The following is a 13,848-nucleotide window of genomic DNA, read 5'->3' on the forward strand; positions in this document are numbered from 1 at the left end:
TATACGGTTGGCATTCTTCGCAAGCCCATTTTGCAGATGAGGAAACTGAGCACTAGAAACATTTACTCTTTCCCACAAAGACACATCGCGTTAAACGACACAGCCAAGTTTCATCCCAAGCCCGTCTAACCTGAATCTTTACTCTTATTACCTCCCTGCACTATTTCCTTGAGCAATTCAAGATGCAAGGTGCACAGAGATGGAACTTTTGCCCTCAACTTAGAAAGGAAGTGGCCAAAATATAGATCGGTTTAAAAACTGTGTCACTTTAAACAACGTGCAAAGTCCCACGGTCATTCCTATTGGTGTATCTGGCTACAAACTCAGAGGCAGGGATGCGGAAGTAAAAGTGGTGCACACAGGGGCAAGACGTGACCAGTGACACCAGGGAGCCCACTCCTGCACACCACCCTCAGAGAGATGCCATGTGACTAACATCAGATCACATTAGGGTCAGAGAGGAGAATGTGGAAAGCTTTGCCCAGCCAGATCTCAGGCCAAAAAAAAAAATGGTTTTTTTTTCCTCTCCCTAATCTTTTTTAACTTCCTCTAGAGCTTTAACCAAGCTTAAGACCATAAGCTTTCAGGGAACAAAGTGAGACCCATCTGTTCAGGCAGGAATTTGCCAGACCAACGTAAAAGGTCAATTTGGCTCTGATTATAGCATAGCATTTAGATGACCCCAAATACTTCCCAACTGAATGAGCCAAAAATAACTTTGCATTACTGTGAATCATGACTCCAAAGAAGAAATGTCAGGAATTCTCTTTAAAACAGATCACGACTGTGTGCTACTAATGAAAAAATGAAATAATGTAATAGGTCGGTCTCTTTGGAATACGCTTGTTCTAAAGGCTATATATAAAAAAATCATAACCATCTTGTTTGGGGAGGAAGACAGAATGACTTTGTTTTCAAAGATTTTATTTCTTTTATTATAAGACATATAGATAAAAACTTGTATATTTTGAAAAAGATAGAAAATGGTAATAAAATGGACATTTTCCTTAAGAAATATGTTCATAAATATGCTTTATCAAATCTTAAAATGTATATTTTGCAAATAATAAATAGAGCAGAGCTGTGACATACAAGGGTCAACTCAAACTACTGGAAGTTTTTGTGTTATATTTTATAAAAATTCAGATCTTAAAAATTTGGCATTTTGCAATTCAGGTTATGAATAATTCAGACTTTTAAAATATTTTTACAATGGCTCCATGATTTCAAAAATAACAAAACAGAAAAGGTGGCTTGACTAAGTAGAATTTGATGAAAATAATATTCCCCAAATAAAGAAGTATTAGACACATAAGTAAAGATGCAGTTTTTCAACATGGAAGGGGTACATAGAGCAGTTCCCCATCCTATAAATCCCTGTGGGGGCTGAACAAAAATTATGAGCTAAGCTTTAGTTTCCAGCACGGTCCATCTTTTCTTTTTCACAGTTTGATGGAGCAGTAATAGTCGTGACCACGATGAGCCAAGTCCTGCAGTGACAGGTCCGGGAGACAAGGGACGCAGAAAGCTCTCCTTCTGAGGAAGCCCTGTGACAGCTTCCCATGTCCATATGACCCAATGGCCTCAAAGTCACATAAGAGCCCTGGGTAAAATGTCACTGATGAAATTCCTCTTCTAGGCATTCTTTCCTAAGCTCCAATTCCCTACTATCCAAAGAGAGAGAAAACTCTTGCTAACATCAAATATGCCCGGTAATGAGCCTTGACTGTACAAGTAGCAAGATCAGCTTTTCCTATAAATAAATACTGACTGTGCAAACATCTTTCATTTCCCATGCATTTTGTTGCCCACAAGGCTAACATGTTAGTTCTCGGCTGCAACGGGGGATGCTACATCTACCAATGCTTAGGTATCCAATCTAATATAGATTACTGGTCCCAGTGGCCTTCGATGATGTCCAACAGAGGACATCTGGGTAGTACTGGGTGCCTACAGCACAGAGAGGTCGTGGCAGGATTTGGACTTGAGCTTGAAGGCCATGTTCTTGTTGTTTCTGGCCACGATCTTGCCCCAGAAGCGCCTGGCTTTCCTGGGGATGCTCTCCCTCCGTTTCTGGTAGGCCAGTCGCCGCTCGTTCTTCTCCTTGCTGTCCCGGCGGAGGCGGACCTGCCGCACGATGCCCTCAAAGAGCTCCTTCACGTTGTGCTGCACGGCCGCGGAGGTCTCGATGAACTTGCAGTCGAACACCACAGCACACGCTCTCCCTTCTGGTGAGAAAAGGCCAGAAAGAGTCAGAGGGTGCGCGAAGCCGGCCCCCAGCCACGCTGGAGGACCACTGCCGAAAACTGCGCTGGGACAATGGTAGCCGGGTCAGACGGGGCAGCCCTAGGACGCACGCCCTCCCAAGGCCTGAGTCTGGCAGGAGGATGCCTGGAAGCAGGAAAGATGGGCTTTCGGCCTGGTCTACCACAACTTCCCTGTACGAGGGTCCAGGGTCACCAAATACAGGGAAAGTCATCATAACGGCAACGCTGTGCCCTTAGTTTCAGTGATTACAGGCTTACTATGGGCCAAGAACTAGGCTAAGTTCTCTATTTTCAATGTTCATAACAATCTTGGAAAATAAATTACAACCCCCATTCAAATAGATGAGGAAAATGGAGGGGTGTCTTTTAAAAACTTGAGGGAGTCCACACATCCTGTATGTGATGGTAAATCCATCCTGTTTAATTCTCAGGCCAGATTCTTTCTCCTGACTGTTTTCTCAATAAGAAATTAGAATTCTACTACTTGGCTTTCCTCTCTTTAAAGAAAAAAAAAGCTGTGATAAGATATTTTGAAAAAAGACAAGATTTTACAAATACAGTTACATCAAATTATTCAACCATTTCTGGGAAAGTCTCAATTTCAAATATGTTTCTGTGTTTAAGATGTGACTGCTATAGACAGTCATGTCCCAGCAGTAAGACATCCCCAACTAGGTGAGTACATTGTCTTGACTGGGTTTCTTTTCTCCTGAGCAGGACCTGGCAATGCTGTATTTTATTTTTATGATTGTACCAGGGACACTGTCTATATTAGGCCAATAAAATCTCACTGGCCCTAAGATCTCTTGGGTGCCCACTCAGCAAATAGGAATTAACCTTGAGCTAGTATGACAAAGTATATGTGACACCATGTGACTTATCTCTTAACTGAAATTTAGGAAGCAAGGGATGGGGCGGGGGCAGGGTAGGAGGACACAGTATTTCCAGGGTTAGAGAGACCAGCAGTAGCAAGAGTCTAATTCTTTTTCTCAATGAAACTTTTCCCATAATTCCTCTGCATCATAAGTCCCCATTCTTCTTACACCAAGATGCTATGCTCCCTTCCTAAACTCTTGAGATCTTCTCGGAGAATGAAAGGACAAAGAAAAACCTGGGCATGGCCAGTAAACCCCTGAGCGTGATCTCTTCCCTAAAAAAATTCCAGGAAAGCCCTTGGGAGTGAGGAGACTGGAATCCTGCAGAGAGACCAGGTAAATAAGGCAGCACAACCAGCAGGGAGATGGGACTGTAGCGGTCTTAGAAGGTACACATCCAGCTCCACATAGGGCTCTAATGAGACCCTGGTTCTAGCCTCAGGCAAGAGGAAGGGAAGAGCTCTTGTGTGAAGGCCAGTGCCTATGACCCCGGGTGGTTTCCACGGGGTGGCACTAGCCATCTTACCTGATACAGACACTTCGCGGCAGCGCACCAGGTCACTTTTGTTGCCAACCAGAATTATAGGAATGTCCTCTGTCTGCCGAGCCCTGCGGAGCTGGATCCGGAGCTCTGATGCCTTCTCAAAGCTCGCCCGGTCAGTGATGGAGTAGACAATCAGGTAGGCGTCCCCAACCTGCATGCAGTGCTCCTGGAGCCACTCATTCTCCCCCTACACAGAGGAAAGATCTCCCATGAGCTCAGGGCAACCTGGGAAATGAGGTGGACAGAGAGAAGGAAAGCCACCCACAATGCCCCCAAATGCATGCTCTTCATGCCTACGGGATATCGAGGGCTGTGAAGATTGCTGGCCTGCATCGTACTTATGCCCAAATTTGTTTCTTTCCAATTTCCTCTAGAGCTTGAGTTGAAAAATTACATAACTACTCTGCCAAACAGCATTTCTATCTAAACTACCCAAAAATGGGCCTCTTCTGACTTTCTAAAAAAACTTCCTTTTGCCTTTCCCAAGGATGAAATTAAGAATCCTTTGGTGAGAATAGGAAGGTTCTTAATAAACAGAAGGCCTAGCATATATGCTCAGACATCTAAAACCTTCAGAAGGCAAATGTTGAAGACGAGTGTTGAGAATGTCAACTTCACGATGATTCTAAGGGTTCAAAATACTGTGCGTGCTTGTTTGAATATTTCCTAAAACAAATACATTTTTTGTGTTTTTTCAGTAGAACAAAAGGCAAAGCACTGCAACTTGTTTGCTATTCAGAGCTCACCTGTGAATGACCTGCTCCTTAAAACAGTCTTGTTTTTCAAAAGTCAACGCTTTTAACCAAGGAAATGAGCCTGCCTCATCTGCAACAGCCACTATGGAGAACAAGGTCACCCTCACACCAGCCTGTTGAAATGCAAGCCCTAAAAATATTCGCCAAGAGCTACAGGCTCTGCATACCTTATTTTCCCACATGTCCAAGAGGATGATTGTCGCACTCTCCCCATCAACAATTAGGGTGCGCTCATATGTATCTTCTAGAAAAGAAAGAACATTGGCATTGGAGTCAGGTGAATATGCAGCACTTTGACCTAAGAAGATCACAGAGAAAGCTATGCTAGAAAATAAACTTACTAAATATGCAACTAAGTATGCAAATGCAGAAATATCTGCAACGATAAATTACTAATCTTGTCATCTTCAACAACGTATTTTGTATACTCCTCCAGTACTAAGATCTCTCAAACCGCTTGAATTAAAAGGCATTCGTTGCCATCATTCTTGGAGCTTTTACATAAGAAAACCATTTATGAGGCTAAAATCACAAAAGAGCTTTTGACTCATCCAACAGAAGAGGCTGTTAGTAAGCATTAACTGTGAGCCCCATTTTCATAAGCTCTACCTGGAAATCCACTGTCCCTTTCAATGGGTGGTTCCTAAACTCTCACTGGCAACTCCGGGAGCTCTGAGCTCAGGGATGTCTCCTTTTTGCGGCAGTACAAGAAAAACATCTTGTGGCTACCCATGTTCAGACCGTACTTTTCTTCCCTTGGAATAAACCCTAACCAGCTCCCTAGGACTAAATGAGCTTGCTTTTCCATCTTGAGTAGCGCAGAAGCACAGCCCCCACTCTCCCTGGCAATGGAAACTCTACTCCCTGCCTTTGAGCCCAGATTGTGTGGAGTGAAGCACAGAGCAATGGGCCAAAGCAGCTGCAGCTTGGAAAAATCTGCCAGGGGGTGGCGAGTAAGGTGTCCTGGGATTTCTACAAGCAGGATTCCCATCAACCCCGTGCCATGGAACCCTCTCCTGCTCTGTTTTCACAGTGAGGTTTCCTGTTTTGAATTTCATTGTTTAAAGGTAATAACTTTCCTAATGATTTATCATTTTTCTTGTTGGCCCTTTTGCCTATAATCTCTTCCCTCAGCTATCCTCAAGGATTGTTCCCTTTCTGCTTTCTGGGGAAGGTATCCCGACCACCAATTCAAAACTGCAACACCTTGCCCTCAGCAACAATTCCTTACTCCTTGTCCTATGATTCTCTGTCCTTATTGTCACCTAATATGCAATACATGAAACATAGTTATTTTATTATTTGCTTTGCCTGCTTCCCAGAATGTTAGAACAGAGATTTGCATTTGTGCTGTATGCTGTGGCCCCCAGAACCCAGGACAGTACCTGGGACAGTGCAGGTGCTCGATAAAAATGTGTCCAGTGAATGAATGAATAAGTGAGTGGATGGATGGATGATAAACACAGTGTGTGGCTGTGACCACAGCAAATGTGAATCAGAATCTGGGTTCCCTTGCTTATTAATTATGTGGAAATGGACCATTTATATCAGTTCCCTGACACTCAGCTTTCTTCATCTGTGAGATGGGACTGAGAAGAGCATCCACCCCTCAGGGTGTGTGAAAACCACACACAGAGCCTGAGCACAAAGCAGAAACTTCCTAAGTGTTGGCTGCCATCATCACGTGCTCAGATGAGAAGCTGGCCCGTGCCATACGCAGACTCCTGCTCTGTGTAAATCCTGGTGTCAGAGTGTGGAGGGGCGGGGCGGGGGGGGCACTTTATAACAGTGAGGGGTTCGTGGAAACAGTGCTCGTGGTTTAATGTTTCCTTACCTAAAGACCAAAATCAGGAGAGGGAAAGGAAAGAAAATACAGCAAAGGAAAAGAAAGGTAACCTGAGGTGGCTCTATCTGTCCATTTCCCCACCTCCAAAAGTGTCATTCTTCTAATCAGAGGAATCTGCTTCCCAGCGGGGGGACTAGCATGTTCATCCTGCTCGTGGGCCCACAACATGATGGGCAGCATGAAAGAGACCACAGTGGATGCACTCCCAGAGAGCAGGGCCTGGCTCAGCGTGCAGACCTGCGCAGGCTGAGCCTGGCCCACGGGCAGGGCTGACTGCCCTTTGCTACCACAGAGTTTTCATCATTGGGCTAAAACCCCTCCCTGCACCCAGAAGACTCAAGAGGTCACTTTCTCTGCCCTTGGCGACACTCATCACCCAAAAACAAGTGCAGGGGATTTAAGAGACCCACAGTTCACACAGCAACACACTGTTCCAGCAGCTGAGGGGCAGGGTGAACCCCACTTTCTCTTAGTATAACACAGATAAGAAAAGTCTAGAGAAAAAGTAGGCTAAGGATTACAGTTGTGAAAGTAGAAACTAGATGCTCTGCCATTCTGGAAGTTTCCCTGGTACGAAAAGCCACCGTGTTGGAGATGTGGGGACCAGAAAAATACATCCCAAGGACTTTCCCAGCACACCATCCCCTGCACCTGTCAGGCGGCCTCCCACTAACCAGGTGCTTGCAACCAAAGCTCAAGGTTTCTCTCCCTCCCTTGGTCCTCAGCTCATATTTTAAGTCTTTTCAGTGTTAATCAGGTGGGGGAAAGGGAAATCAAAGAACCTAGACCTCTAGAGAGCTTTCTGAAATTTGCTCAGAGTTAGAGAAAGGGACCAGGCCTAGCATCCTGTAAGGCTTCCCAGCAACAGGGGTCTGGGGTTGTCCTCATGCGGATGAAAGCTCCGGTGCTCATGCATACTCAGCATACCAAGAAAATGGGGCCGTGATGGGGCCGAGGAGGCTCTACAGGGGGACCGCAGTCAGCATCCCTCTTCCCTGGACCAAGGCAGTTTGGTCTGGCTTTCCTCATCTGAACCCCCCGACAAAAGCTCCTCCCTGATCAAACTTGCATCAGGCTCTGACAAACCCTCTCCTGCACTCAGCCTTCACCCTGAGCTTCCATGTCTGCCCTTGCACAGTCCAGCTCAGTGAATCCTGCCAGAATCCTGATGAGTCAGTTTAGTGAGAATCCCCCGCTCCCACCGGTAATATCTGATCAAATTCCTCATCTCCCACCTTTGATGTCTAACTCCTTGGCCCAACTTCAACAAGACTTCTATTGTTGGTTTAGCAAGAGTCCCCCTAACCTTGTTGTCCCTTCTTAGTAATTTTCCATCCACATATCTTCCCAACCTGCTCCTTGGCTGTAAATCACCACTTGTTCTCATTGTATTTGGAGTTGAGCCCAATCTCTCTCTCCCACTGCAATAGCCCTGATGCCTATTGCATTCGCCCTGAATAAAGACTTCCTACCATAGACTTTTCTCCTTGACACCCCTTGTGTTTAGAGGTCTCTCGGGCCCAGACCTGGCTCATGCGCTGAGTGGAACTGCACAGTTGTCTCATGCTGGGTCTGGCTCCTGCAGTGCCCAAGATGTTCTGAGGTTCCAGTACCTACCCTCCAGACCTTTCCACCCAGTTTCAGCTTTCAGGGCCCAGGGGGTCCCCGGGGGTCCCAGGGAACCCTGGAAGAAATCCCTGCCCTCTCTTCTCCTGGTCTCCTCTGAACATCTGAAAGATCCTAGGTAAGAGTGATGGGGTGTGAAGGGGAATAGAGACAGGACAGGGGCCAAGAGCAATACAACCATAGTTGTAGAAGTTACACACATGGGAAGAAAATGGTGCCTCCCCAATTGGCGGTAACCAATGTTTATTCTGCAGTTCCTATGTGCCAACAGTGTGCTACATACATGCTTAATGTTACCTCCTTTAATTCTCGTAACAGCCTATGAAGAGTTATCCCAACTACTGACAAGGAAACCTGGGGGAGGGGGTAAGTGGCTTGGCCAAGAGCGCCCAGCTAAGTCTGCATCACAGCAGGTCCAAGTGCACACAACAGACTCCAAGTGGAGTGTTCTTCCCCATACTTCCCTGTGTAAGTACAGACCCCCTTCTCCCCTAGCTCAGGATTCCAAAATCCTGCTTGTCTTTAGGGTCCAACTCAGACACCACCTCTTCCACAAGGCCTTCTCTGATTTCTACACCCAGAACTCTTTTCTCCTCTGAATTCCACTTTCTCACGGAACTTTATCCTTGTAACTCTTTCAAGACACTCATCATGCCCTCGCTTGATTTACAGCTTGTGTCTGTCTGACCTCCACCACACGCCATGAGCCCCCTAAGGACACGGCCCCAGGACTCTGCATAGTGCCTCATCAAGTTCGGCAGTGTGTGTTCAGTCACCGCTTAGGAATGAATGAATGGATGGATGAATGAATGGATGGATGAGTGGCATTGAGTGTGCACAAAGAGTCGTAAGATTACTGCAATATTAACTGTAACAACATCCATCTTTATTAGGAGAGACAATGATGAAAATATTGTGTAGATTGTTTTTCTTATGGTTAATGCTGGAAAAAAAAGACAACGCAGCAGTATGCATTGGAAAACCTTCCTCTTGGAAAACAAAGCCAACTCATGATTCCAAACAGTATCTACAAATAAAGGGTGTGATCCTTGACGGTATAAATTAGGACACAGACAGGTCACCTGAGCTGTTTCTCTTTGTCAGAGACTCAGTTTAAGGAGATAAGATACAGATCCTTTCTCTCTCCTCTTCCTTTCAACAAAGAGCTCTCCCAAGTAGAGAAGCCCACTTCCGAAATTCCAGATATGAATCAGTCTTAATTCTCTATGCCTACGGGGATGCACCCTCTGGATACACACCACCCCATTCTAATGACAAACATTTTTGAAAGTCTATCGTCCTCTGTGTTTTCTACCTCTTAAAAACAAACAAAAGGCTGGCCATGGTGGCATGTACCTGTAATCCCAGCACTAGGACTGCAGGATTACAAGTCTAGTCTAAAACCAGCCTTGGAATTTAGTGAGACCCTGTCTCAAAAAGTAAAAAGGGTTGGGATGTAGCTCAATGTATAGGCCTGGAAAAAAAAAAAAAAAAGAACAAGGACTAAACTCACAGTTCATCTCTTCTTTGTGTCAATCCTCAAAGCACTTTATTGTTACTTCTTAGGATATTTCTTAATTTCCCCCTGCTCTGAATTACAGCCACGGACACAGAGCTCCTTACTAAGAGTGCATGGTGTGCCTCATCCATCACCAGCTCCCCCAAGCCCAGCATATAGGTAGGCATGTGGCTGGGGTATGCACTTAATAGCACTCAGAACTCAAATCCACTGCAGAGGGTTTAGGAATAACCACAACTAGGTTTGAATCCTGGCTGTACTATGTATAGGTTTTTCACCCTGGAAAGTCTGTGGACTTTGTAAGTCTCCACTTCCTCACTCATAAAATATTGGTTCCATTCTTATATTACAAAAATATATGTGGGAAATACAGCACATAGCAGGTGTCCTATAAATGAGAAAAAGCACTGAACTAAAGTCATAAAATCCCAAAATCTAAAGCCAGCCTGTCCGTTGGGTGACTCAAGGTCAGCCACCAGGTCTCCCTTTTACTCCATTCACTCATGAGTACAAGACTTTTGTGAGGAGGGCCGGGGATTTAGCTCTGGTTCTGCCGCCTGCCTCACAAGCGCAAGGACCTGAGTTCGATCCCCGGTACCAAAAAAAAAAAAAAAAAAAAAAGTTTTGTGAGGGTCAAAGTAAACAATAGCAAATATAAGACACCTAATAAACCGTACCCATTGCAAATGTCCCTTCCAATGTTAGCTCTTTCTTTCTCTTCTAGCCACAGCCACCCACCAGCCTTCACAAAGAAAGAGACTCCACTGTCTCACACTGGTCCCATTTCTCCCTTGAATCTTGCTTAGCTATGGTTCCTGTGATTCCAGAAGTGAGGAGAGAAATCGATGTTACATCAATGAGTCATCATCTATAGCTCAGCTCCTGAGCTGCTTCTTGAAGTAGCTTGAACTCCATGACACTGAGAAAGTTAAGTAAGAATAAGACCTTTAGGTGAGGGGCCGGGGATTTAGCTCAGTGGTTTCGCCGCCTGCCTCACAAGCGCAAGGACCCGAGTTCGATCCCCAGTACCAAAAGAAAAAAAAAAGACCTTTAGGTGAAATGGGCTATTGTAGTGAGAGACAGGATTCATACCCACTGAGTGGGGACAAGTGAGTCACCACTAAGTCATCTTCCTACTCTGGATGCCTGTGATTCAGTCCTGTGTTGCCTCTGAGAGCAGAGAGACCAAGTGACTTAGGGAAGCACTGCAAGCACTGGACAGTTCTTCCTTCATTTCCACAGCTGTAAACCGGGACACCTGGTGGCCCTGCTCATGTGTGCTAGGACAGAAGCTGTGGCTGAAGGACTGTATGAATAATAATAACAATAATAATAATAAGGACTGTATGAATAATAACACTGTATGAATCTGTTGGTTACCAGGTTCCTCATATCAGTCATAGATAAAAGGCTGTACTCCACCTGTTGAAGAATACTTCATGAGATAATGTCGCCTCAAAACAGCTTTGAAAATAGGAAAGCCTTCAAAAAATAAATGGCATGAGACTCTACAGGGAAAATTATCTTTAAAAAAACTATAATACTCTACAAAAGCATTTATCATTGTTATATTTCAAATTTTTAAAAATTATTGTACTATTTCAAATACAGATAATGAACTAATTTATACCCACAAAAGTATCTAATGTTGATGGAAATAAACTGATAAGCTCTCCTAACACTTTTTTCAAATTGGTTTGCTTTTAAGACCAACCATGGGAAAAGGCTATGTCTACACTGAACTCCTGGAATAGGATCCAGGTCAGAGTCAGTAAATGCCAGAAGTGGATCCTGACCTCTGGCTCTGTCCCGTTGAGCAGCCTCCCCTAGATGCTTCAGACTGAAAATCTCAGAAATTCCCCTTATGGCCAAGGTCGAACAGATGTGGATCTTGTCTACAGGTATTTTCATTTTTCTGTCCTGGGGGCCTGTACCAGGGCCCCACTTCCCCATCCAGTGCTAAGAACATATAACCTCAGCTCCCAACTCCACAGACAAATGACCTATCACCTGGCTGTCACTGCCTGGACCACTGCTGAGGACAGAAGCCCCTTGGGGCTAGGCCACCTACCTCCCAGCACCTCACAGTCGCTGTCCATGCTGTCATGCACACCTGCAAAGATGTTGGCCAGGGTGGACTTGCCCACCCCCTGCTCCCCTATGAGCACCACTCGATAGTAGGTGTTCCCCGACTCGGAGGAGATGACGGAGTCTGTGGAGTCCGAGGACCAGCTCTGCCGGCAGTGGTCATCAGGGGCTGAGGGGCGGTTGTGGTAGTTGTACGGGTGAGGCTCTTTCTGGACCATCAGGTGCCTGCCATCGGCTGGGACGCTCCAGCGCTGCTGCTGTGGCTGCATGCCCACAGTGCCCTGGCGCATGGTGACATTATTCAGAGTCATCGTGGGGTCCTAGGAAGCAAAGCAACCAATATGCCAGCATCAGTAAACACGAGGGAGAGTTCAGGAGTCTCAAACACATGGCCCTTCTCCAGTCTTACCATCTATCTTACCGGATGTATCAGAACCAACAATTAAAGTTGCCAAACCCCAACAAGCCAGGCTTTCAAATGGATGGACACACACACACACACACACACACACACACCCTCACTGTTAGCAACCAGTTCGTCTGGCAAACCATCATTTACATAGAGAAAAATACCGTTAACATCACCCACTGCCCATAAGCTTCCTCCATCCTCAAAAAAGCCTCGGACTCCCCACTCAGAGCTGGCACGCAGGCAGCTGGAAGGAACCCACAGCCTCTAGAGAAGGCTGAAAGAGCAACAAGTCAGTGCGGCTGTGCACGGCTGGCCAGGTTAGCTGCTCGCTCTTGTCTAAACATGGCTCTTACTGGCCCCAGCCTCCTTGCAGGCTTCTGTGCCTCTGTGGGAAACACGTGGCAATGACATCACTGCCCCTGGCTGGACTGGACAAGACTTAAGACAACTTCCATGTTTAGTAAAGTCGCCCTGATACTCTTCAGCTGCCCAAAGAGACCGTTATGTGAGGATGGGGCGAGTTCACTTGGGGGTCTACGCCTCAGCTCTGCCCTCCTGCGCACAGGTGCCACGCTGACCACACGCAGCCCCGCGCCTGGTCCTTCTGGCAGGGGAATGAGCTGCTCCCGTGCAGACCCATCAGATTTACAGAGAATGCCTTCACTCTTAGCACACCACGTCCACTCTGAGATTCCTTGCAATTCAACTCAGAGCTCCACCTTCCTGAAGCAAACCAGCTCCTGAAAATGACACTCAACAACTTGCTTCAACTTTCACCTTGCAGGACCGCCTCCCCCAGCACCGAGGCCTGTCCTCTCAGACTGCTGGAGAGCAAGTGGAATCGCTCACACTTGACTCAGCAAGATCCACGCGTGACAGCGAGGAACGCATAGACCTCACCCCTACACCCTGCCCCGGCACCTCGCTCACGAATCAGGACCCCGGGCCAGGTTTGCAGACGGCAAAGTAGCCCCTGGGTGGCCGACGTGCACCCACACCAAGACAGTAGAGTCCCTGAGGGCGGACCAGGGGCCTCTTCTGAGCTGAGCTAAGGAGCCTGCGGGTGGGGAGCGCACCCTTTGCAACCGGGCTCGTCTCTCCCTAGAAGCCCCTGGCTCAGGCGGCACGCCCGGGGTCCCCGGATCAACTTGGAAAGTTCTGCGGGCCGGACACGCCCCCTCGCTGCCCGCCGCCCAGCCGCCGAGACCGCGCCGCCCCCTTACTCGGCTCGGCTGGGCCTGCCGGGTGGGCTTCTGCGCATGGGAAAGCGGGCCGCCGAGCGCCGAGAGCTCCGCGGGGTCCGCGCTCCGCGAGGTCCGTGCCGCCGTCCGTGCTCCGCCTGCACCGCGCGGCCGGGTTTATAGCGAGCGCCGGGCTTTTCCGTGACGTCAGCGCCGCGGGTGGGGCGGCTCTGCGGCGGCCCGAGGTGCTGGCAGCGCTGGGTGAGAGCGGTTACTCGCAGTCACGTGACCTCTGCCCTTTACAAAACAAATGACAAATCCTGGGCTTCCTGTGTTTTATTTTCTTTTATTTTTACCAGGTGGACCCTGGAAAATGGAAAGAAAAAAAAAACACTTAGTGCGACTTAGTTGCGCTTCCCAGCAGAGCGCTGGCAAGCTGTCTGGATGAAAGATGAGGAGTCGCACAGGTGTGAGTTGCGAGTCGGGCTTGGCCAGGAAACCCGAATCCGCCGGCAGCGTGGAGACGGTGCCTCCGGCAGGGGCCGCAGCCTGGAGAGGAGCGGCCTGGGGCGAGCAAGTCCTCCGCCGGGCGAGCCCCTCGGCCATCGTCACCTCCTCCGCAGACCCCGCAGTCCAGGAGCCCCGCACTGCTTTGTTCTGTTCTGTCAGGGACCCAGAGAGAAGGGGCCAGAAGGAGTTGAGAAAAGGGGACGAGACCTTGAAAAGGGCAGTTTT

At 47.5% G+C, this 13,848-nt stretch overlaps 1 protein-coding gene across 3 annotated transcripts; it reads right to left on the minus strand.

Moving 5' to 3' along the window:
- Positions 1 to 907: 907 nt before the first annotated feature.
- Gem (GTP binding protein overexpressed in skeletal muscle) lies at positions 908 to 13,306 on the minus strand. Of its 3 annotated transcripts, none has more exons than XM_087190611.1 (5): positions 13,156 to 13,306; positions 11,546 to 11,840; positions 4,609 to 4,685; positions 3,669 to 3,873; positions 908 to 2,228 (listed from the first exon to the last, which is right to left on the minus strand). In XM_087190611.1, the coding sequence occupies exons 2-5, from the start codon at positions 11,829 to 11,831 to the stop codon at positions 1,951 to 1,953; spliced, it is 846 nt and encodes a 281-aa protein (XP_087046737.1). In that variant the 5' UTR covers positions 11,832 to 11,840; positions 13,156 to 13,306; the 3' UTR covers positions 908 to 1,950. The 3 variants fall into 3 exon arrangements, with proteins under 3 accessions (XP_087046737.1, XP_004850164.1, XP_021118302.1); XM_004850107.3 differs by having other exon boundaries at positions 11,504 to 11,840; XM_021262643.2 differs by lacking the exon at positions 13,156 to 13,306 and adding an exon at positions 12,094 to 12,996.
- Between the last annotated feature and the right edge of the window lie 542 nt (positions 13,307 to 13,848).

Source organism: Heterocephalus glaber, unplaced genomic scaffold (assembly GCF_053883595.1).
Source record: "Heterocephalus glaber isolate CG9 unplaced genomic scaffold, H.glaber_assembly_v1.0 deba00001555, whole genome shotgun sequence".
Classification (NCBI taxonomy): domain Eukaryota; kingdom Metazoa; phylum Chordata; class Mammalia; order Rodentia; family Bathyergidae; genus Heterocephalus; species Heterocephalus glaber.

What these genes read in the sequence shown, in the direction of transcription:
- Gem (XM_021262643.2), bottom strand. Translation starts at nt 12,129, where the DNA reads ATGGAGGAAGCTTATGGGCAGTGGGTGATGTTAACG. An exon ending in GGCAGTGGGTGATGTTAACG is followed by an intron (nt 11,841 to 12,093) that starts GTATTTTTCTCT and finishes TTTGCTTCCTAG; the next exon opens with GACCCCACGATGACTCTGAA. An exon ending in CCGCGAAGTGTCTGTATCAG is followed by an intron (nt 2,229 to 3,668) that starts GTAAGATGGCTA and finishes TTTTCTCACCAG; the next exon opens with AAGGGAGAGCGTGTGCTGTG.